The sequence below is a fragment of the Notothenia rossii genome, assembly GCF_949606895.1.
Source record: "Notothenia rossii genome assembly, chromosome: 12".
NCBI lineage: Eukaryota > Metazoa > Chordata > Actinopteri > Perciformes > Nototheniidae > Notothenia > Notothenia rossii.
In genome coordinates, this window is record NC_136911.1 from 23,385,105 (window position 1) to 23,409,610 (window position 24,506).

The 24,506-nt window shown below is 42.1% G+C and overlaps 3 protein-coding genes across 6 annotated transcripts; 1 reads left to right on the forward strand and 2 right to left on the reverse strand.

Annotated features, from left to right (window-relative positions):
* Positions 1-962: 962 nt before the first annotated feature.
* LOC307026538 (protein NLRC3-like) lies at positions 963-8,503 on the reverse strand (the record flags this gene model as incomplete). 4 transcript variants are annotated; one of them, XM_079662021.1, is made up of 6 exons in its annotated part: positions 8,052-8,500; positions 7,475-7,609; positions 3,728-3,832; positions 2,515-2,609; positions 2,329-2,469; positions 963-2,146 (listed from the first exon to the last, which is right to left on the reverse strand). In XM_079662021.1, the coding sequence occupies exons 2-6, from the start codon at positions 7,597-7,599 to the stop codon at positions 963-965; spliced, it is 1,650 nt and encodes a 549-aa protein (XP_079518147.1). In that variant the 5' UTR covers positions 7,600-7,609; positions 8,052-8,500. The 4 variants fall into 4 exon arrangements, with proteins under 4 accessions (XP_079518147.1, XP_079518146.1, XP_079518145.1 ...); XM_079662020.1 differs by having other exon boundaries at positions 963-2,143; positions 2,329-2,609; positions 8,052-8,494; XM_079662019.1 differs by having other exon boundaries at positions 2,329-2,609; positions 8,052-8,494.
* Positions 8,504-14,051: 5,548 nt separating this feature from the next.
* LOC307026653 (leucine-rich repeat-containing protein 14) lies at positions 14,052-18,355 on the forward strand. The gene is made up of 5 exons (XM_079662205.1): positions 14,052-14,515; positions 15,003-15,244; positions 15,523-15,913; positions 16,559-16,735; positions 17,013-18,355. Exons 1-5 carry the CDS (start codon positions 14,253-14,255, stop codon positions 17,578-17,580), a joined length of 1,641 nt encoding a protein of 546 aa, XP_079518331.1. The 5' UTR covers positions 14,052-14,252; the 3' UTR covers positions 17,581-18,355.
* Positions 18,356-20,178: 1,823 nt separating this feature from the next.
* On the reverse strand, positions 20,179-24,506 carry LOC307026467 (uncharacterized protein; the record flags this gene model as incomplete). The annotated part of the gene is made up of 9 exons (XM_079661856.1): positions 20,179-20,837; positions 21,298-21,362; positions 21,864-22,021; positions 22,140-22,299; positions 22,488-22,609; positions 22,968-23,162; positions 23,542-23,748; positions 23,990-24,106; positions 24,345-24,506. 9 exons carry the CDS (start codon positions 24,504-24,506, stop codon positions 20,656-20,658), a joined length of 1,368 nt encoding a protein of 455 aa, XP_079517982.1. The 3' UTR covers positions 20,179-20,655.

Here is a 24,506-nt window from a genome sequence, read left to right on the forward strand (position 1 = left end):
AATATGTTAAACTGAATACCATCAGATGTTCTCACTGTATGAGCATTAAGACATAACTCTGGTATTGGTGGGAGATTATATAGATCTGATTTTAAACTCTAACACATTGTGATCAATTGTGTGTTTGATGATAAAAAAACTACTAGAAAGTAATAATAAGTGATAACTGTAAGTCCTGCTGTGTGGTGTGATCACATGCTGAGGAACCTCTAAAGTCCTTCATGTGTTTGACATGTCGCCTCTCAGTATTTAAACTGCAGAAATGTTAAAGTGTTTATATGAATAATTAAACTCCTGATCCACATCAGTTTATAAAGTGAATCACATCTGGACTCACGTGGCCTTCCTGCAGTTCCTCACAGCTGGAATCAGTCTCCGTTTCCCCTCAGCTGATGTTTTGTACTGACTCAGGTCAAACTCATCCAGAACCTCCTCTGACATCTGCAGCATGTAGGCCAGAGCAGAGCAGTGGATCACAGAGAGTTCCTTTGATCTGTTCCCTGACTTCAGGAACTCTGTGATCTCCTGATGTACTGAGAGGTCCTTCATCTCTGTCAGACAGTGGAAGATGTTGATGCTCCTCTCAGGAGAGATTTTAGTTCTCTTCTTCTTCAGGTTGCTGATGGCTCTCTGGATGGTTTCTGGTCTGTTGTCTGTGCGACCCAGCAGGCCTCCTAACAGCCTCTGGTTGGACTCCAGAGAGAGGCCGTGGAGAAAGCGGACAAACAGGTCCAGGTGGCCATTTCTACTTCTGAGGGATTTCGCCATGACTCCTTTTAGAAAGACATCCAGGGATGGGTAATCCTGATCTCTGCTGTTACTGTTCTTATAGGGCCAGTCTCTCTTCAGGAAGCCCTTCAGTACCTCTGTGTCTCTCTTGGTGTAACAGTGCAGCATGTAGACTGCAGCCAGGAACTCCTGAACGCTCAGATGAACAAAGCAGTAGACTGTTTTCTTGAAGATCACACTCTCTCTTTGAAGATCTCTGTACAAACTCCTGAGTGCACCAAGGCCTCTGTGACACCAAGACCACAGCGCTGCAGGTCTTCTTGGTAGAACATGATGTCTCCTTTCTCCAGATGTTCAAACGCCAGCCTCCCCAGCTTCAGAAGAACCTTCCTGTCAGCCTCCGTCAGCTGCTGTGGACTCGTCTCATGTCCCTCTTCATACTTCTGCTTCTTCCTCTTGGTCTGGACCAGCAGGAAGTGTGAGTACATGTCAGTGAGGGTCTGGGGCAGCTCTCCTCTCTGGTCTGTAGTCAACATGTGGTCCAGAACTGCAGCAGTGATCCAGCAGAAGACTGGGATCAGACACATGATGTGGAGGCTCCTGGAGCTCTTGATGTGAGAGATGATTCTGCTGGACAGGTCTTCATCACTCCATCTCCTCCTGAAGTACTCCTCCTTCTGGGCGTCAGTGAAGCCTCGTACTTCTGTTACCCTGTCCACACACTCAGGAGGGATCTGATTGGCCGCTGCAGGTCTGGAAGTTATCCAGACGAGAGCCGAGGGAAGCAGCTTCCCCCTGATGAGGTTTGTCAGCAGCACGTTGACTGAGGACTGCTGAGAGACATCAGACACAACCTCATTGTTTCTGAAGTCCAGAGAAAGTCTGCTTTCATCCAGGCCGTCAAAGATGAGCAGCACTTTGCAGACAGCCAGCTGCTCTGCTGTGAGCTTCTGTAAGGTTGGATGGAAAACATGGAGCAGCCTGAGAAGACTGTACTGCTCACCTTTGATCAGGTTCAGCTCCCTGAAGGAGAGCGGGACCACCAGACTGACATCTTGGTTTCCCAAACCCTCGGCCCAGTCCAGAGTGAACTTCTGCACTGAGAAGGTTTTTCCAACTCCAGCGACTCCGTTGGTCAGGACCGCTCTGATGAGAGTCTGCTGGTCAGGTGAGGACTTAAAGATGTCCTGGCACTTGATTGGAGTGTCATGGAGGGTCTCCTTCTTGGAAGCTGTCTCCAGCTGCCTCACCTCATGTTGGGTATTAACCTCTTCACTCAGGCCTTGTGTGATGTAGAGCTCAGTGAAGATGCTGTTGAGGAGGGTTTCACTTTGATCAGTTCCTTCAGTCACACGTTCACATCTCCTCCTCAGACTGAGCCTATGTTCATCTAGAACCTCCTGCAGACCACGTTCTGCTGGAAGAGAGGAAACACGAGAGAATCAGGAAATGCTTTAGAGAATCTAACAATAAAACTAATTTAATAAAAAGTTTAAATGTTTTATAAACATTTTAATGTCTTTGCTCTTCAACAGAATACCTGATTAAACAAATGAACCAGGAAGAGGAATCAGACGCTGCATGAGTTCGGCCTCTTACCTCGTACAGAGCTGCTCTGACTGGCTGTCTGCAGGCCAGCTCTGGTTCTGGGTCTCTTCCCACACTGGGGACAGGAGGGGTCTCCTGATGGAGGTCTCTGCTCCCAGTATGAGGTGATGCACTGTCTGCAGAACCAGTGTCCACAGCTGGTAGAGACTGGATCCTTCAGGACGTCCTGACACAGAGCACAGCTGGTAGAGACTGGATCCTTCAGGACGTCCTGACACAGAGCACAGCTGGACAGCGTCTCCTCCACAGGAACAGGACTCTTCCTCTTCCCTCTGTGGAGAGGAACACATCCTTTAAAGCACTTTACATTAGAGGAGCTGATTCTCACCAAGGTTCAACAAGGGGGACAATTCTAGTTTGATATTTAAATAAAGGTCTATATAATATACCCTTGTGATCAGGTAGCTTACAACTCACATGATCATAAAACCAGAGAGCCTCCTGTCTGGATTCCTGACCCAGAGGAGCACATGTTCCCTGCATCTACACTCAGCTGTATGAACCTGGTGCTTTATAAACCCAACAGAGAATCTGCTGTGAATTCATATCAGTAAACATCTGGAAAGGATGCCTAAATAACAACAGAATGATACTGATGTGTAAACAGCCTGAGATAATGCTTTGTCAGGTCTGTCTCCAACACAATGAGACCGGTTTGATTAAAGCTATGCTAACGTTAGCTGCTCCATCCTCACTCAGAGTGACTTCATGAAGTCATACGTACAGCAGTGAGTATATTGTTAGCACCACAGACAGTCTCTGGTTTCAACAGGAACATGAATAACCCTGATTGAATATGAGCTGCTGTAGAGCTCTGCTCTCCTCTCTGGTTCCCCTCAGACCGTCAGAGACCACAGGAGCACAATCTCAACTCTGACAGGTTTCTGTAACAGAGCGTCACAAACTTTAAGCTCAAGTTGAAATGTTTCACGCTGCACGAAAACGCAGGTGATATGAATTTAACATCTTCACTTCCTTCCTGTTGCCAGGCACGGATCTGGGTCTTTGCATTGACTCTACATGTGACATCACAAAACTCTGTTTTATCTGCTAATGCTAAACACACCCAGCTCACCAGGTTATCACTATTATTAATAAACATCTTAAAGACATATCATAGACATGCCCAAGTAGTTCAATAATGTTTTGGACGATATCTTTCTTTTTTTAAATCAGAATTTATCAACATGTTTGCTCTTTAAAACCATTTTATACACAGATACAATGATCATATAATTACATATTGAAATATCCTCAGATAATGTTAGCTTGCTGTACTCTGCTGCGTTTTCCCTTTACAAACTGCTCACATGATTTCATTAAAGAACAGTTTCATATATTAGATTACATAAAAACTGAATCCTCTTCAGGTTACAGGAGAAACTCTTACCTTGAGTCTGAGGGTCCAGGTTCATTACTGAAGGTTATAGGTCTCCACATAGACCAGTCAATCTTCAGAGACAGACAGCTGGGGACTGGAGACTCTGCTCTCTGTCTGTGGAAACAACATGTTTTAAACATCATTAGTTCATCTAAAGAGCAGCTTTTGATCCATGACTGTTCACCTGATTAAAGATTTCAGAGCTTCTGAGTCGTGATCGTGGGTTTCTGTTTCTAAAAAGTGTGAAAAGTTTTAAATATTTGTATTTGATTTGCTTAATTGAACACAAAGTCCAACATGTAGAGTGAGGATGATTTCACTAGTAGATTATTTGCTGATGAAGAGAAGAAGCAAGAGATCAATTACTCTTTGTTAATGTACTCTACTGGGTTTCATTAAACAGGTTAGATGATCAGATACCAACAAAAACTGAATCCTCTTCAGGGGTCTCATTTATAAAGCCTTGCGTAGGATTCACGTGGGAAGGTTCCTTACGTAGGACAAACCAAATAAATACGCACAGACATTTTCCGATTCATAAAAGACTGCGTACCGGCGCAGGACTTGCGTGCGGCACGTCCTGCGCCGGTTTCCCTTTATAAATCACAATCGACTCGAAATGCGGTGGAGCTTTTGTGGGCTTCACGTAACGACCATATCTGCTTATAAATAGCCAAAGAAACGCCCTTTCATTCATTCATTCATTCATTCATTCTTTCATTCATTCATTCATTCATTCTTTCTTTCATTCATTCATTCATTCATTCTTTCTTTCATTCATTCTGACTGACTGCATGAAGAAGATCGCAGGAAAGGACGACAGAACAGCTAAAAAATACATCTCACACCGAGGCCGTTTCTCAATCTCGAGGAAACTGGCTTCCAAGCCAATATTTCAAGGATGCTACGTCATCGAGTGCCGCCGAAGGACTGTTCCAATCTCCAGCATACTTGGAATTCCACCGAGGCCGCGTCCTTGGTTTGGGGGAAATTTGGAGGCTGCACATGGGTAGACTTCGCGTCCTTCAAATCCCCACAATGCTTTGCGCACGGACCAATTTCCCCAAATCTGTGGCGGAAAATGTAAGGCGGGGCCTCTCATATGACGCACACCTGCACACTTGCTAGCCTGTTCCACTCTTCGTTTTCCGAATGGCAGGAAGGATTCTTGCCTAGCTTCTGAAGGAAGTGACTCGGAAGACATGTGCTACCAAGCCAGCATCCTCGCGATTGAGAAACGGCCATGGTGTTCTTGGTTTCCATAGAGAGGCGAAGTCCCGCCCATCTACTTCCGCCCCATTGGACCTTATTTCTGAAAAATTATGTGTTGAAGTCAATGGGGAGAGAAAGATTATCTTTTATCCCGTTTCAATTGTGCCACGAATTACACATATGATGTTTGTCAATTTAAAAAATAATTTCCATGTCAAAAAAGTCACAGTTTGTCAAAAACTGTTGAAATATAAGACTATGAAAAATACGCAACTAGAAAGACTACAAATCCCAGAGTCCCGGTCCCGCATGCTGGCTCTAAGGAACAGACTAACTCCCCTTGTGTGTATGCACAGCTCTCAACATGCCCAGACTTTGAGTGATTTTCACCTCTTTTAATACTTTCCGCCTCATTCTGAAAGAAAGAAGTGAAATGTGTCAACGTGACGCCGTCTGGGTGTACGGTGCGAGACGGGAGATGTAGTTCATTGAGCGGTTTCAAACAAAGTGTTACTTCACAGTTTTACCAAACATTTTTTATTTTTGTAACTTGCAAAATTATCTTTTAAATTGTCAAACATCATATGTGTAATTCGTGGCACAATTCAAACGGGATGGAAAGATAATCTTTCTCTCTCCATCATAGCCTTCGGAACATGTTTCAAATGGGGGGTGCTGTGGGGATGACCAATTTGCTAACCTCGGCAAGATTTTAGCTGGCAATGAAAAACCTCTATGACAAATACACTACAAAAACATAAACGTATTGACATGGTGGACAGCTTATATAAAAAGGCTTCAAATGTATTTAGTATTGTATGAACATGTTTTAATTGGGGGGTGGACTTCACATCCTCTAGGGGGGTCCGGGGGAGCCCCCCCCCGCGAAGATTTTTTTTTACATATTAAAGTAAAATGCTTAAATTACAAGAGACTGATCTAGGGGGTACAACTCTAAAACACCCATGTGAAAAAGATCGGTTTGCTTTTTATTAATCAAATAAGTATGTGAACAGAACCAATAACCTACCATAGCCAATAACAAATACATGTAGGCTAACTTGTTTTATTTTTGTTCATTTATATCTTATTTTACCATTTAATATTTATTTATGCATATTTTTCAATCTCTCCAGATTTAAACAATATGTTTGGCTACTGTAGCTATATATAGTATGAAACACGCAATACTGTTTTATTCATCCTAATAATTATAAAGGAGTGCCTTGGAAATATTTGTTTAAATCAATTGTGATCAAACCGTTTGAGACCCACTGAGATAACTTAGACTAAAGTGAACTATCTAAACACTCAGAGTCCTTTACCTCACCGAGCCTCTCAGTCTGACAGGAGAGCTCTCCCTCCACATTATTGTAGAAGCATCTTCTTATATCCGTTAGCACAGCAAAAGCTAACAACAATCCCCGCCGGTACCGGTGCACCCCCTCTCTCTATCTATCTATCTCTCTCTCTCTCTATCTCTCTCTCTCTCTCTCTCTCTCTCTCTCTCTCTCTCTCTCTCACACTTTGGCTGTGATCTGCGGGCGGCTGATAAGCCAACATCCCCCTTGATCACTTACAGCGCCCATCGTACGGGGCAAATGGAAAATGTAACCGGGGTGAAAAGGGTGTTATCTTTACTTAATTATGAATGTTGTTACATCAAGGCTGAAAATTCATTTTTTTTGGTATTATATTTGTATTTAATTGTTTTGGAAGTGCAGATCCCCTGTTCTCCACCAGGGGGTGCTGCAGCACCCTCAGCACCCCTACTTCCCACGGCCCTGCTCTCCATTGACTTCAATGCATACTTTTTCTGAAATAAGGTCCATGGAGCTCCCCGGACTCGGAGGGAGGGACTTCGTCTCTCTATGCCGTATGTGTTGTGTTATATCAGCTGTACAATTTACCACATGGTGCTCTTAGTTTCCATACCTCCTGTGTTTTACGAGCGACTTATCAAGTCTTGGCAAACAACATAAAACATGATTAAACGTGATGGTATATAAAACATGCTCGTATCTATAACCTACAGAAATGCAACACGGCGTCAGTTTAGACGTAATTCTGTCCTCCTGCTTACCGCATGATTTATGAGAAAACATGTCATACATTAACACAACATATTGGAGGTGGTTTTAAATAACATATCCGTATTTATTTATTTCTCCCAGTTATGTGTTTGTGTGCTCTGAGGAGTCTCAAGCAGGCGTTTGTTAAATCATTTTAAGATTGGCTTTAATCAATGTTTGAAAATGAATTCTTCATATATGATAAATGAGAGGTAACATTTTATTTATTGTATTATTTCCACATCTCTCCATTCTTCCTTCTGCCAACGGTGACGCAGTTTCTCGTCTCTCCCGTTTTTGTGCTTAGTGCGTACGCATGGGTTAGAGTTTGCGTGGAGGACCGCACGTTTTCCCGTTAAGTTTGTTATTTATAAATCACAAACAGTGCGTAGAAATTGGCGTACGCCATCTTCTGAGCGTACGCACCGTTTATAAATGAGGCCCCTGGTCAGTTTACAGGAGAAACTCTTACTTTGAGTCTGAGGGTCCAGGGTCATTACTGAAGTTTGGAGGGTCCCACATAGACCAGTCACTCTTCAGAGACAGACAGCTGGGGACTGGAGATGTGTCCTCTTCCTCATCTTTTAAATCACTCATCTTCTCCAGTCTGAGTGATAAACCACTAACACACACACACACCCACCCACCCACCCACACACACACACACACACACACACACACACACACACACACACACACACACACACACACACACACACACACACACACACACACACACACACACACACACACACACACACACACACACACACACACACACACACACACACACACACACACAAATAATGAACTTGGTTCAAATACATGAAATCAGTCAGACTTCAGGCCGCTCTCCATTTTGACTGAGTCACATGTTATGTAACTCTGATGAATGAGGAAACAGGAAATAATCAAAGTTTACAACACTTGCAGAAGTCTCAATGGACTCTCGGACGCTCATTTTTAACCAAGAAGTTATTTTCTGGCATCCAGTAAAACAGAGTAAATAATGAATGTGTTAGAAAGCAGATCCTGGTGTTCACACTCACCCTGTCCTCCTCCTGCTCCGAGCTGAAAAATGGCGTCTGGCAGTCTGACAGTCTGACTTCACCTTCCTTCACCTGTCTGCAGCTCCTCCCTCTGTTTCATATCCAGCCTCCTCAGCTGAAGCAGTTCACAGACAGGGACTCTGTTCAGTGAGATCAAATAAAAGACAAGCAGCTAAAAACCAGCTCAACAAAGTTATCAGAAGACGACATAACATCCACACATCAGCGTCCATAGGATATCATTAAATCTGCTTCATATTAAAAACTATGAACAGCGACTTCAATAAAAACACAAAGCTACATTTAACTAATTTACAAAATCAGGAATGAACTAGAGGGCTATGAGGCATGCTGGTATTTTGCAGAGGTGGGACCAAGTCATTGTTTTGCAAGTCACAAGTAGGTCTCAAGTCCAAGTCAAGTCCTAAACTCTGAAAAACGAGTCTTAAACAAGTCATTATGTGCTTTTCACTAAATGTAATGACATCCATCCACAGAATAATACTTAATAATCAAAGTGCTCTTTATTAGTCACATTAATAATGTAATAATCCATCTTCTCTCTGCTGGTAAAGTCACGTGTTTCTTTCCATTATAAGAGGGATCAGTAAGATTAGGCTACCGTGACGGTTTATTGGATGAGAAAAGCCAGATTCAAAATATATGTTTTTATTTAAATTTCAAGGATTTTCAAGGATTTCCAGCACCCGTACGGACCCTGCTGTCTGTAGGAGTGTCTGGCAATAGAGAGGTGCAAGAATGAGTCTTAGACTTAGCATTCCACCACTTCCTGTCTGGAAGTCAATGGTTCTCTGAATGTGTTTTGGTTGTAAGCCTCATATGGTGCTATGGTTAACACAAGCTGAACAGATTTGAATTCTACGTCTGTAAAAACCCCACTAAAGGAAATAAGAGTTAAATCCAACACATATTTCTTCTCTGTTTGAGGTAAATGTATTCTATGCATGGTCCTTGTTGGATAGAAACTAATATTTCTCACCAGCTCAGCCCTATTTGTTTTCCTTCCTCTTCTGCCTCACAGCTTATGAATTCTTAAGAACCCCTCGTGGTTCAATTCTCCTTCGTGAGAGAAACAAAGGTCGCTTTAAGTACAAGACGAATTCCTCACTGACATCCCGGAGGCTAGTGAGCGATGCAGCCATTTTTCAAACAGTTCATTGAATCTATTTCACACACACTGTTCTGTCCACATTGAAACAGAGATGTGAGGAAACTCTGTAAGATCACTGATTGCTGTTTGCCCTTCTGTTGGTGTTTCATCTGAGCGATGCAGAGAGGGAGGGTACACAAACCCCATCGTCTCTGGAAAGCCACTTTGAGCACCGGTGAAAGCGCTTACAAAATAAATCTATTATTATTATTATTATTAGAAAACAGAAAACTTTGGAGCATTTGCAGCTGATTTTGTAACATCTCCTGATTCTGGTGAAATATAGTTCAGAATGAGTTCTCCTGATAATCACAAGATGTGATTTATCTAAATATCACTTCTTATTTCCAGACATCTCACCAAGCTGATGTTCACTTGATCTATTGGCAGATGTTTTTACTCATTACAAGTGAAAACACCTCGTTTTCATTATTCTTTAACTTGATGTTGGAGCAGTGTGCTAACTACACATCATAGGAAGTATACTTTAAGGCAAAATCATCAATTAACTTTCAAGTGTTCAGTGCTCATTTAAAAGGAAGTACTTTCAGGGACGATTAAGATGTTAACTTGGTTGTTTGGGAACAAAACCACTGTTCCTATGGTAACACACATGGGCGTAATTTCCACTGGGGACAGGGGGCACATGTCCCCCCCACTTTCAAAATCCAGTTTGTGTCCCCCCCCACTTTTCAAATATGTTTTTTTTTTTTTTTTTTTCCGCAAGTAAAGGTGGTCATGGAGGAGCGTCTGTGTGTGTGTGGCAGGAGCGCATTTTGTGTGAGAGAGAGAGACAGAGAGAGTTACGGGGGTTGTTGTTAGCATCTGGTGCTAGCTCGGAGCTAACGGAGATTAGAAGCTGTTTCAACAATAAGGAGAGGGAGAGTCGTCTCCTGTCGGACTGAGAGGCTGAGGTAACGTCAGCACAGGGAGGTAAAGGACTCGCTGAGTGATTATAAACTTTAGTCTAAGTTATCTCAGTGGGTCTCAAACGGTTTGGTCTAAACAAATATGTCCATCTATTTAATATAGTTGTTCAAAATAAGTAAAAAAATTATTCCAATGTCAGTATAGAATTAAAAACACAGTTTGAAAGGGGAGTGATTAGTAAAATATGCATAAATAAAAAGAAAGAATGCAGACTAGGTAAGATAAAGATAGGAGAGAGGAGTATATCAAGGATGTGTTATTGGTTGTGAGAATATTTTAATGGTTTTTGGAGTATTGAAATATATACAGGTCTGTTTCATATGAGTGTTGAGAGCTGTATCCATAAATCTCTTAATTTGTGCACCAGATTGATGCCTTTAACTTCAATTTAAAGAAAATAATCTTACCGGGGGTGCATGCCCCCGGACCCCCCTATAGGATGTGAGGTCATCACAAATAAAACAGGTTCATGGATAGATACGTTTGCACACTCACTATATACACGTCACATTTTTCTTGGATTAGTTAACACCATAGTCCCTCATATATATGTGTAGAAAGAAAGGAAATGGAATTAAATCGAGAACAATGTTTCATTGCGGAGGACGCCCTGTTTCGTGTCCCCCCCACTTCTCAAACCAAAGTTACACCCTTGGTAACACATCTATATATGAAGGATTGTTTTTGGGTGTCTATAACCCCCAGACAACATTACCGTTATAACATCAATGCAACTTGGAAGCAGGAAGCCCATTAGTCGATGTTAACGTGTGGATGAAGTCTTCTAATTGGCTCTAATATCTAAATGTTACACCAGCATCCATTAAAAGGTTGTGAAACGATTAAATTGTGCAATCACACAGACCATGAAGTACGTTTGTTCTGATAAATCCTGATAGAAAGGGTAAGAAATGTGTCTTTAACAGAACAAGGGAGTTACAGATAATGCATCAGTGTTCATGAACTCTCCTCCGCATAGACTGCATCTGTACGTCAGTCCCCATGATGTGTGTGCACCGTGTCATCGTGACTTCCTGTCTGGTAACGATACTGGGGGTGTGTTTTATGGACGTGTCGGCGGCTGCTGGGGAAATGCTAATGAAGCTGCAGAACATATAGGAAGTCAAGCTTTATGTGACGCTTATATGACAGAGACAATGCCATGAGAGTGTAACACATCTAGGACATTGAGTTTGTGAATGAATTAGCCGTTATCTCAGTCAAGGGAAGGACAGCATTAATGGGAATGGATGAGTTTCCAGCTGCAGAATGTATGATATGATGACCCCGTGTGTGGATGAGAGGCTTCAATCTCAGGTTTATATTTCTTGTATTTCTTTGGCTCAAATATCACAAGAACAAAAATAGGTGTTCACTGTCTTCTTGCAGTATTGTCAGAGGCGTCAATCTGCAGTCTGCTGAACATATGGTGTTCATTTCACCAATTCTTCAGTTCAACAAATCAGATTGGTCTGGATTCAGTTTAAACAGACTGGCCTTCAAGAAGAGAGGGAGAGACGCCCAGAACACGTGTTAATAAGCCGTCCATTAAACAGTCTAACCGTAAGAATAACAAGCGATATGTGCAGGACGTATTTCAAATAGACGGCATGGAGAGAAGTTAGGGAAACAACTATTTAAAGCTAACAATCATCTGGAGATTTGGTCGTTTTCTTTCCTTTTTAATTTGTAAACCAACAACAATAGATACTGAAGTAAACCTTAGAGACCATGCCATGATGAAACTCTACAGAGGACCCTCTCACATTTCATACGATGCTTTAATCTGATGATTGAAGTGGTGCTTATTAAACTGCTTTATATCAAACACAGAAGTAATGAGATCTCTGCAGGTCACCTGAAAGCAAAGCAGTCATAAATCAACTAAAAGCATGTTTATTTGTGTTGTTTGTATTAATAGCAGCTGTTTACCTGCGTGTGCCCTTTATCAAAGAAGTCCTTTAGTCTCTAATAAAGAACAAGTCATTGCATTCACAAACAAAACATCAATTATAGCTGAGAGGGAAAAGTTAAGCTTGAGTGAGCAGCGAAGAATTAGACTTCCAAGCGTGAAATAAATCAAATTACTGACGTAGAATTCTTCATCACAATCATACCCAAACAAAACACTTCTAAGGTCATTTTATACATATTTAAATAACACAATAATAACTGGAAATGTTCTTTATGGTATAGTGTACTTTGTGTTGCTAGGCAGAGAAGCCAGCTTTAATGAGGCTTTGGCGCCATCTAGTGGTTCATCTCATTATTGCAGGACACTAAATTAGGACACACCTAAAGTGCAAATATAAAGCACTTTGTCCAGTGGTGGGTCAGGGTAAGTATATATAAACCACTTATTTTAGATAAATAACATTGAATGGTGCAAATACAGTAAGGATAACATCACAAATATTATAACACATTACAAAAACATTCATTAAAAGTGGAGTGAGGGTCTATTCAAGTAACATAAACAAGTCAAATCATGAGAAAAGTTTATTATTTAAGGGATTTTGCAAATATTTTAAGTGTTTTCTTCCATCCAGTGAAGTGGGGCTCAACCTGTAGATATGTATCACTATAGGAATTAAAGCGTAGAGTGGATTTGTGCACTTATAACTTATTGTCATGCCTTTTTCTTCTTGATTTTGTAATTAAATCATTGTTTATGAGTGTATCCCCATCAACTATGACTGTTCAGTTGATACTCGCTATACTTAGGCTTTAATATAATAAACAGCAGATTATATATCAGTGTAACGTCAGCCAAAAGCATTTCCTAGTACCCTCCCTTTATATATAGATGCTACTGAGACCATGGGGTTCAGATATTAGACGTGTTGACAAGTTTAGCCTCAACCCTTCACCTTAAAGTCTGTCAGCGTGGAGATACTTTGAGTTCAAAACAAAAGTATAATATAAGAAAACTAGGCTAGGACTACTCTCAAGGTAGTAATATATGTATATGTTATTACTGTGTTAATATACCTGATGATTTCATGTGTCAATAGAATTATAATGTTGTAGATTATATATTTGCTGCACAGTTTAATTTTTAACAACAAATTACATTTTATAACGTGCCATTTTATGCATAAATGTCTCTCTGTTTAGTCACTTTGAACTAAAGCTCTCAAATATACTATCAAATAATGTGTACTTCAGCATATAATGTTGTTAATTGTAAATTACTCAATAACAAATGCTATGGTGATGACGTCACGCCTGTACGTGCTACGTCACCGCGTCAGTAAAAATGTAAACAATCCGTTTTGCAAGCTAACGAGATGTTTAATATTTTACCAGCGGGATGTTCCCATAAGAGGTTACTGCTGTTGATACTCAGTCAGAGCGGATATCACATGGAGTTATAAAGTCTTTTCTGGGACGGTTTACAAGACAAGAGTCACATTTCTGTCATAAAGTTAATATTAGCTAGTTCGTTAGCCAGGAAGTGCTCCGGCTGTTGAAGCTGATTTTTTTATGAATGGGCGTAGAGGCCAAAGGGTGGTACTACAACTTCCGTGGCTCACATTAATAATAATAATAATAATAATAATAATAATAATAATAATAATATAGATTACATTTGTATAGCACCTTTCAGGGGACCCAAGGGCGCTTTACATGGTGAACAAACAAACAAGAGGGGCAACTAATAAAGTAACAGTAGCATTGTGAAAGAGACTTCCAAAAATATACAAATAAATCGAAAATAAAGCCTTTTTTCCTGAAGTGTTGTTCAATAAAGTTGAAATACAAAAATCCCTCCCCATTCATTTGACTCATGGATGTATAATAAGATAATATTATTATCATATTTATTACTTATATTTATTTATTTACTTATAATGAGATTTGACTGAGCCGAGTGCCGGTAATCAGAGGCAGGGTTTAAGGAACTACTCTACTGCGCATGCTCAGTGGGCCCGTGTGCGGGTATTTACTGAATCTACAGTCGCTTTATTTCGGGATTCACCGAGCAGGAACAAACAGAGCTCCTCCTCCAGCTCTGTTTCCAGTCTCTCGGGGTGTGAAAGCAACACTACTCGTCTGCTAAACTCTTCTTTATATATATAAAACATCTCGCCTGTTTAATGGTTCTCTCCTTGCTGAGTCTTTGCGCCTCGGAGGTGGTTCGGGACCACAGCTCGTCTCCATGCTGGCTGAGCTTCGTCCCCATGGAGCTGTTCAGACCCCTGCTGGAGGCCTCTCTATCCGGCTGCAGACCTCTGGCTGTGGGGGAGCTGGTCCAGAGGTGGCCCGAAAGAACCCTGAGGGTCCGGAGGAAACCAGCCCCAAACAGACTCTGTATTCAGGCTCTGCTGCTGGCGGTGGTGAGGGGGCTGCTGGACCACAGGTAGGAAGAGCAGTGCTGGAATAATTACTATATTAAATAAAGTTTACTTTTCTGCTTCTGTTTTGTATGCTGCTGCAACGCAAAACATGTCCCAAATTGGGATCAATAAAGTACCTATCTATCTATCTATATATCTATATTACTTCTGTAATGCTTTCAGGTTGAAGTAGCACATTATTGAAATACTCAAGTCTACTTTTACTCAAGTACAAGATCTGAGTACTTCTACTTTTACTCAAGAACAAGATCTGAGTACTTCTACTTTTACTCAAGTACAAGATCTGAGTACTTCTACTTTTACTCAAGAACAAGATCAGAGTACTTTTACTCAAGAACAAGATCTGAGTACTTCTACTTTTACTCAAGAACAAGATCTGAGTACTTCTACTTTTACTCAAGTAGCAGATCTGAGTACTTCTCCACCTCTGAAGAAGCTAAAGTGTTGGACCAGGATGTGAGTGTAATGAAAGCCTCCTCTCTTCCCCAGGTGTGCCCTGCGGGTGCTGGACCTGTGTGGTCTGCAGGGTGACGAGGGGGGGACGGGGGACCCGATGGGAGGCTGGTCCCTCACCGTGGCTCTCTGCACCATGGTGCTGCAGGCCAGAAGCGGAGTCCAGAGAGCCCAGAGGGAGAGGAAGAGGAGCTCAGACCTGGAGAGGAAGAGGGACGTGAAGAGGGAGAGAGCCGGAGAACACACACATGAAGAAGAGCTGACGGGAAACAACACAGGTTTTGATTTGATTTATTTTGAACGTGTAAAACAGGGGTGTCAAACTCAAGGCCAGCTACATCAGGTGTCCCGCAAGAGCTTTAAAATAATATCATATACAATACAATTGGTGTAATTGTTTAATATTTGCTTTCAATTATTTGCCGTAGACTTCTGCTTTCAGACGGAGTCATCTCCAATCTGTGTGAATCTGTCCTGTTTTTCATTCTCACTCTGTTGCTGAATTTCCCCACGGGGATTAATAAAGCTCCATCTTATCTTATCTTAAACCACACAGGTGAAGAAGAACTGACGACAACATGTGGGATTTCCAGCGAAGACGAGCTGATTCGAGGAGTGAGGAGGAGGATGGAGGCGGAGAGGAAGATGATGCCAACAGTGACAGAATCAGGAAGTAAACAGGAAGTGAAAGAGGACAGTGAAGTGCTGGTGCACGTGAGAGCAGATCTGTTTGTGAACGCCAGGTCGTGGGAGAGAGTTCGAGGAGCTCTGACCACATGTGGCCCTCTGAAGCTGCAGTGCAGGTATCTGAGAGCGGAGGAGATCTCTGTGTCCAGCATCAGAGCTCTGCTGGCGTTACTGCCGCAGCAAGGGCTTCTGGGACTTGATGTTCGTTACAGTAACATCGGAGTGGCTGGTCTGGCTGAGCTGCTTCCTCTGCTGAAGAGGTGGGGAGAACAAACACCTCCTTACTGTACTTAAGTTCATGTTTCTGACGACTTTTTACTTTGAATTCTTACATGTTGAACTCAAATACCTGTACTTTCTACTTCTTACATGTTGAACACAAATACCTGTACTTTCTACTTCTCACATGTTGAACTCAGATACCTGTACTTTCTACTTCTCTCATTTTCCAAACAGGCTGGTTCCTTTAGTCTGAATGTGTGTTTGGTGGCGTGATCATTATTCTTTAGAGTCATTGCGTGCCTATTGATTTGAACACGATCCGTGTATCCATCATTTCCTGGTCTTCTCTAAAGAAGAGGGACCAATGGAAACGTTGTCATGTTGCCGTTGGTCACCATGGAAACATTCATTAGCTAACAATGACATTATTGTTCTATTAATATAAAGGGAGGTCAGGTACTCTTTAAAACAGCTGCTAGTTATGGGTACTTTTTACTGAAGTACATTTCAAAGCCTCTTTACTTTGACTTGAGTAAAGAAGTTTAGTCAGTACTTCTACTTTCACCAGAGTATTTTTAAACATAAGTATCTGTACTTCTACTTGAGGAAAGGAAGTGTGTACTTCTACTAGAGTAAATGTGTGTGTACTTCTACTTGAGTAAATGTGTGTGTACTCTGTCCAGTTTCCCCGCTCTCAGCTCTCTGCGTCTGCATTACTGTAACCTGGATCTCCGGAGAGAACAGCCCGGACAGGAAGGAGCTCTGAAGGAACTTTCTGAGGGTCTCAAGCAGCTGCAGGAACTCCGATGCCTCAGCCTCACCGCGCTGCGTCTGCCGGGACAACTCCGAGTGCTGCTCAGGTAACACAACATCCATATTACTGCTTTCACTTCAATCAAATAGTTACTATTCTGCTATTTCTGCGTGTGGTTTATTAAAGGTGCCAATGGTGTTGATCCCTTAAGGAAAGGTGTTATAGCAGCAACAGGATAACAGAGAGATAGTAAGGGAAGGGGGGGATAGTATTGTTTTGTAAATTGTACACCGTAAACAATCTTGAACAAAGCAACCTTTGACCCCCCGTCGACCTCTCTAATGGATGTTTGAATGTAATAAATGCACCTCGTTGTGTCCCAGCTCGCTGCCTCGGCCCCTGGAGGTCCTGGAGCTGCCCTACCTGAGCCTGAGTCCTGCTGACCTGGCCTTCCTCTCCGTCAGCCACCACGCCTCCACTCTGCAGCAGCTGGACCTCAGTGAGAACCGTCTGGATGAAACCACGCTGACCTCCATCCGCCGCCTCCTCTCTCAGGCCTCCAGCACCCTGCAGCACCTCTCTCTGAGCGGATGCGGACTCACCGATAACCTCCTGGTGCTCCTTTTGCCCTCGTTAGGATGCTGCCGGGCCCTCAGGAGCCTCGCGTTGGCGCTGAACCCTCTCTCTGTATCCGGCCTCATGGATCTGGTGAAGATGGCGGTGAAGATGCCTTCTCTGCGGCAGCTGCTGTACCCGAACCCTCTGGAGGATTATCAGCCGGGGCTCCCAGAGATGCCCTCCAGCGCCCAGCTGTTAGACTGGCCCCTGGACGAGGCTATAGACGTCAACATCACCAGCAGCCAGATCAACAGAGCGCTGAAAGCCAGCGGCAGATCGGACCTGCTGCTGACCTGCGACCTGCTCAACTACGATAAAGACATGGTGTGTTAAAGGACCACGAACACCTGGAGATCAAACCCTGCAGACTCTCTCCTGCTTTTTATCTTTTCTTTATCAAGTAATGAAGATTTATGGACTATCAATACGAAACACGTGCGCTCCTATTGGCCCGCGCTCCAACACATTGTACGTGATAGGCTAAGGGGCGGGACATCTCTAAGCTGGTACACCAATCACGACAGAATACAGGACTTTTAAAGTATTACGAACAACTGACGATGAAATCCTGCAACTGTCTCCTGTTTTTATTATATATATATATACAAACAAATATATATATATATATATATATATATATATATATATATATATATATATACATATATATATATTTGTTTTTAGGGAGTTTCCCTCCTCCATTGGACTCCTTTGTTTACTTCTGGAACATAGTGACATCACGACGGGACACTCGCTGCCGGATCCGAACCGCCGAAAACACAATTGATTTGGACATCTTGTTTGTTCAGATGAGTAAATGAACAGGATATTTATGACGTGGTTTCAGGTTCTTTGCGATGATAACTTTGACCCAGATGAACCTGAGAACGCCTCTTTTGATCCTGATCCAGAATCCATATCACAATCAGACCTTCCTGCCTTAAAGGAGGACGTCCACTCTGAAGCGCTGCAACACATTGTGCTGCTTCAACTTCTTCCAGCACTGAGTGGGACACATGGAGGGGATGGTGCTTTAGTAACATGGTGCTTCAGTAACATGGTGCTTCAGTAACATGATGCTTTAGTAACATGGTGCTTTAGTAACATGGTGCTTCAGTAACATGGTGCTTTAGTAACATGGTGCTTCAGTAACATGGTGCTTTAGTAACATGGTGCTTTAGTAACATGGTGCTTCAGTAACATGGTGCTTTAGTAACATGGTGCTTTAGTAACATGGTGCTTTAGTAACATGGTGCTTCAGTAACATGGTGCTTCAGTAACATGGTGCTTTAGTAACATGGTGCTTCAGTAACATGGTGCTTCAGTAACATGGTGCTTCAGTAACATGGTGCTTCAGTAACACGGTGCTTCAGTAACATGGTGCTTCAGTAACATGGTGCTTTAGTAGCATGGTGCTTCAGTAACATGGTGCTTCAGTAACATGGTGCTTTAGTAACATGGTGCTTCAGTAACATGGTGCTTCAGTAACATGGTGCTTCAGTAACATGGTGCTTTAGTAACATGGTGCTTTAGTAACATGGTGCTTTAGTAACATGGTGCTTCAGTAACATGGTGCTTTAGTAGCATGGTGCTTTAGTAACATGGTGCTTCAGTAACATGGTGCTTCAGTAACATGGTGCTTTAGTAACATGGTGCTTTAGTAACATGGTGCTTTAGTAACATGGTGCTTCAGTAACATGGTGCTTCAGTAACATGGTGCTTTAGTAACATGGTGCTTCAGTAACATGGTGCTTCAGTAACATGGTGCTTCAGTAACATGGTGCTTCAGTAACATGGTGCTTCAGTAACATGGTGCTTCAGTAACATGGTGCTCTACTACTTTAATAACTCTTCTTGTTGTATATATGAAATTGTGTCACATGTTGCTCTTCTGACAGAATCGCCTGTGCTCTATCATCAGGATGGGATATGGATTGTTAACCCTCTTGAAATGACACACTTTTTATACAAAGGCATTATCTCATCATCTTGTTACACACACATCAACACCCTCTTTAAATGTGTGTGTAGGACAGATGAGCACATGCTTACCTCCTTGTGTAGGGGATGAATGAACTGCAAAACCTTTAGGATTATTATCCGAGTGATTCTCTTTGTGTTTTCCATTTTTGTACCAACTGTCCCCGAATAAATCAGTCTTTAATCTGATTGTTGAGTCTTTTAATGCCAGAGGTGGGAAGTAGTGGAATACAAATACTTGGTTCAGTACATGTTTCTGGTATCAGTACTTTACTCCACTGCTTATTTTTCTGACGACTTTTTACTTTCTACTTTCTACTTCTTACATGTTGAACTCAAATACCTGTACTTTCTACTTCTTACATGTTTAACCCAAATACCTGTACTTTCTACTTCTTACATGTTGAACTCAAATACCTGTACTTTCTACTTCTTACATGTTGAACTCAAATACCTGTACTTTCTACTTCTTAAATGTTGAACACAAATACCTGTACTTTCTACTTCTTACATGTTGAACACAAATACCTGAACTTTCTACTTCTTACATGTTGAACTCAAATACCTGTACTTTCTACTTCTTACATGTTGAACTCAAATACCTGTACTTTCTACTTCTTACATGTTGAACTCAAATACCTGTACTTTCTACTTCTTACATGTTGAACACAAATACCTGTACTTTCTACTTCTCACATGTTGAACTCAAATACCTGTACTTTCTACTTCTCACATGTTGAACACAAATACCTGTACTTTCTACTTCTTACATGTTGAACACAAATACCTGTACTTTCTACTTCTTACATGTTGAACTCAAATACCTGTACTTTCTACTTCTTACATGTTGAACCCAAATACCTGTACTTTCTACTTCTCTCATTTTCCAAACAGGCTGGTTCCTTTAGTCTGAATGTGTGTTTGGTGGCGTGATCATTATTATTTAGAGTCATTGCGTGCCTATTGATTTGAACACGATCCGTGTATCCATCATTTCCTGGTCTTCTCTAAAGAAGAGGGACCAATGAAAACGTTGTCATGTTGCCGTTGTTCAGCATGGAAACATTCATTAGCTAACAATGACATTATTGTTCTATTAATATAAAGGGAGGTCAGGTACTCTTTAAAACAGCTGCTAGTTATGGGTACTTTTTACTGAAGTACATTTCAAAGCCTCTTTACTTTCACTTGAGGAAAGAAGTTTAGTCAGTACTTCTACTTTCACCAGAGTATTTTTAAGCACGAGTATCTGTACTTCTACTTGAGGAAAGGATGTGTGTACTTCTACTTGAGTAAAGGATGTGTGTACTTCTACTTGAGTGAAGGATGTGTGTACTTCTACTTGAGTAAAGGATGTGTGTACTTCTACTTGAGTAAAGGATGTGTGTACTTTAACATCTCTGTTTAATTGTTTAATATAAGGAGGTATCATCTGTAGTACTCGATGTACGACTGCTGCAGGATGAAGTATCGTCGATATGTCGCCTGCAGCCAAGTGTCCTCTGAAGACAGGAGGAAGGGGAGCAAAGTGACCCGAGGTAACGGGAAGGAGATGAATCTGGGGAAGAGACTGAGGAAGGGACGGTGTCTCAGGGCAGGAAGAATAAAACCTGAGAGACGAGGAAACATCACAGATTAGAAACCAGTCTTTGTTCGTGTACAGTGGATCCGTTTTAAATACTTTTATTGATTTTTTAAAGCTTGGTTGTAACTATTTATGAGATTTTATTTGAACCTATGGAGCCTTAGGTCTTCTTGTGTTGGCCTTTTAATCATCAGTTAATCATGTATTCATGAATTCAATGATATCTCAAGTGAAAACAAAGACCCAAGGTGAGGTGTCTAGAATAGTTCTCTTATTATAAATTTGTATAATTATCTTAATTTGTTCCATTTTATTATTTTATTTTAAGTCCTGTGTTTATTGACTTCTGTTGGTTTAAAGTGGGTTATTTTCCAGTTATGTGTACGTTATTTATTTCCTAGTCGGAGCTCATGTGTTATATTTGTTGGTTTGTGAAGCACTCTTTGTGACCTGTTAGATAAAGTGTGATGGTTATTGAATGTCACCTGGTGTCTTCCAGGTCCTGGCCATGCTGTGAGTCTCTCCTAGACGCTGGATTGGATGAGAGCCACTGCACAAACAAACAGATTGTTAAAGGTCACCTATTATGCAAAATCCACTTTCCATGTCTTGTATACATACTCAGAAGGACTCGTCATGCTTGCAAGCATTAAAAGAAAAGATCTTAAAATACGTTATATCAATAACATATATACTAAAAGGGAAGGATTTGTTTGTGGACGGTATGGAGCTAGCAGATGATGAGGATAACCTCATAATGTGATCATTTTGAGTTCAGACTAAGAAAGTGCCTTGAATTGAACCAAAGGGCCTGGAAATGTCAGTCAATTTTGAAATGTATGTAAGATGTGTCTTTGTAGGAAGGGTAGCGTGTTTGTGTTTGCCCCTGTACCTCAGGGTCATCTCACCTTGAGTAGTGTTCTTCTGTATGTTTGGAACTGTGTTTTATTTTATAAAATGTTAATAAAAACATTGTTCACTTTGTTTCTTTGCCTCACTCATCGTTTTCTCTAGACAGCAGCAGCTGATTTGAAGTTGCTCCGACACATACCAGTCATTCAGAGGCATCAGAACGGTGTTTTTGTTCCCGGCTGGAGCCACACATCGAGCCTTCCTGAACTCCTCTCTCTGCAGCGAGCAGAAGTAATTCAGAACGTCCACCAGGCTGAAGCTCGATGGCTTGAACCTGCCTGAAGTCCTGGCATGTTCCTGGAGGGATGGAGAAGAGAGGGAAAGGTGTTGTACTTCTACTTGAGTAAAGGATGTTCTTCAGACTTCGCCCTCTCTGCCCACAAGTACAGATCTCAATACAACACGCTGCTGTTACTTTGTATTTGGGGATCCACTCCTGCAGCCAGGACTCTGCTCTGTCATGGAAACCGCTCCAGGTGTTAGACGGGTCCGATTTCCAGCCCTCCATCTCAGGTGCTAGCCACATCTCAGGCTCATTCACAGATAGTGAAGTCAGAATGCTCAGCACTGCTTCTCTGTTTGGAAAAATACAATTCAAACCTTTTTATCAATTCATTTATTATTCTTTGTATGCAGGTGTAACAGAGTCAAAGGTCCCCTATTCTACTGTTTCTCATCAATATATCACAGGCCTCAGATAGAGCCTGTCTCTGATTGGCTGAAACACCAAACAGATCATTGCAGCATCCCATAATCCCCTCACCTGAGACCCAGTAATTTGAAAGCCAGCAGCGTGAGAAGCTCCCTCACAAACTCATAACTGGCAGACCTGAGACGCAGCAGCAGATTCAACGTCTCAACCACAGCTGACTGCTGCACAGCTGACTGAAACACACACAGGACACACACTCACACACATGCACTCCTTAAATAACAGCCTCTCAAGTACACATGTATACTTGAGATGTGTGTGATTTGTTCTTATGTATATTCATGTTTCTGTGGTCTTCATTTGAACGTTTATACAATACGATGATACTTTAATGCTCAGATCGAGTCTGACATGCTCCATGTGTAACATCAACATAGACAGATATCAGGACACAATACATGAACAACCTTTAACCTAACAGCAGGATCAGTGAGAGAAAAGCTGCTTGTTGTTTCTTGTGGATTGTATTCCTGTGAAAGGTGCTATACTGAATAAACTATTATTATTATTATCACTCAGGGTGTACAGTACCAGCGGAGGTTTGATGGAGGTGTGCAGCAGGTGGAGGAGTCCCTGGTAAATCTGATCTGAGTTCAGCAGCAGGTTCTGGCTGCGAAGCGCCTGCAGAGCGGAGAGGACCTTCAGCCTGGAGGCGGAGCTGCAGGAGGTCACATGATCCAGGAGCTGCAGGGAGAACTGCTCAGGAGACAGATCACTGGGGACACCCTGCACACACACACACACACACACACACACACACACACACACACACACACACACACACACACACACACACACACACACACACACACACACACACACACACACACACACACACACACACACACACACACACACACTAGACTTTAACTTGGACTCACATCTGCACACTTATGTAAATATATTGTGTTCAATCAAATGCTCCACTTCTTACTGTGATATCTTGTTTCCAGATTCACTTTATTTGTGTATTATTATTTTGAGTTGTATTCAGTTTTATTTTAGCCTGGTGTGAATCCTGTTGTTTCTCTCTGAACCTGTTGCTGCTACAAACGCCTGAACTTCCCCTCGGGGAGAAATACAGTTCCATCTCATCTTAAGTTACCCTTTTATCCGGATACAGCTCTTTAAACCAGGCTGCTTCTGAAAACTGTTTGAGGAACGTCGGCACCTCGGGGGTGGGTTCCCTCGGTGGGGGTTGTGATGAAGGCCTTGGAGGAGGACGAGGAGGATGAGGAGGACGAGGAACAGGACGAGGAACAGGATGAGGAAGAGGTTCAGGTTCCTCTTTAGGAGGAATGATCTCTGGAGGCTACAGGGAGAAAGGATTCAAAGTTGTCATGTGTACGTACAGTGCAGATCAATGAACATCTTAGGCTCCTCCCCCAACAGGAAGGAGAGTCTATATACAGGCAATAGGAATATGATGTATTAAATCATGTGTAAGCTGCAGACAGATGAATGTTATGGACGTTCCTTCAGAGCTCAGGTATATGATGTTACACGGATGCTGTCGTTTCTCTTTCTGTGGAATAAAGAAACGTTCTTCTTACCTCTTTATGCTTCTTCACTTTGATGGGTTTCTGCACTCTGGGAACGGGTTTGAATTGTTTCAGGGGTGTTGGAGGAGGGGTTGCTTCAGGATCCTTTTCCTTCTTCTTCTTCTTAATCTGTTTGAGACACAGATTAAGACTTTTCTTCTGTTGCAATCCAAAGAGGAAATATGAGCTTATGTTCAGGTTCATATCAGTATGACCTCGGACATGTCTCCATGCTCTAATGCTGCTGCACCTCTTTCCACCCTCTGTCTGAAACCAGAGCCAAAACAAACCACAGGAGAGGAAAACCCCAAAGAGCAGAATAACGCCTTTTTAACAACAAACGTTCGGTTGTTTGAAAAGTTCCTACCTTCTTTTTCACGACTATCTCTACTATGGCTTCTCGGCGGACGACCTTCTTTAAGGCGGGGAGGGTAACGGGCTCCTTTTGATACGGATCAGGATCAAAGGAGGCTATCTCAGGTTCAACTGGGTCCAACGTGTCTTCCAGATCAACCTGAAAACACAACAT

Coding starts and splice junctions, on each gene's coding strand:
- LOC307026653 (XM_079662205.1), top strand. CDS start 14,253: ATGGTTCTCTCCTTGCTGAGTCTTTGCGCCTCGGAGGTGGTTCGGGAC. Junction 14,516..15,002: donor AGGGGGCTGCTGGACCACAG/GTAGGAAGAGCA, acceptor TCTCTTCCCCAG/GTGTGCCCTGCGGGTGCTGG. Junction 15,245..15,522: donor GCTGACGGGAAACAACACAG/GTTTTGATTTGA, acceptor TAAACCACACAG/GTGAAGAAGAACTGACGACA.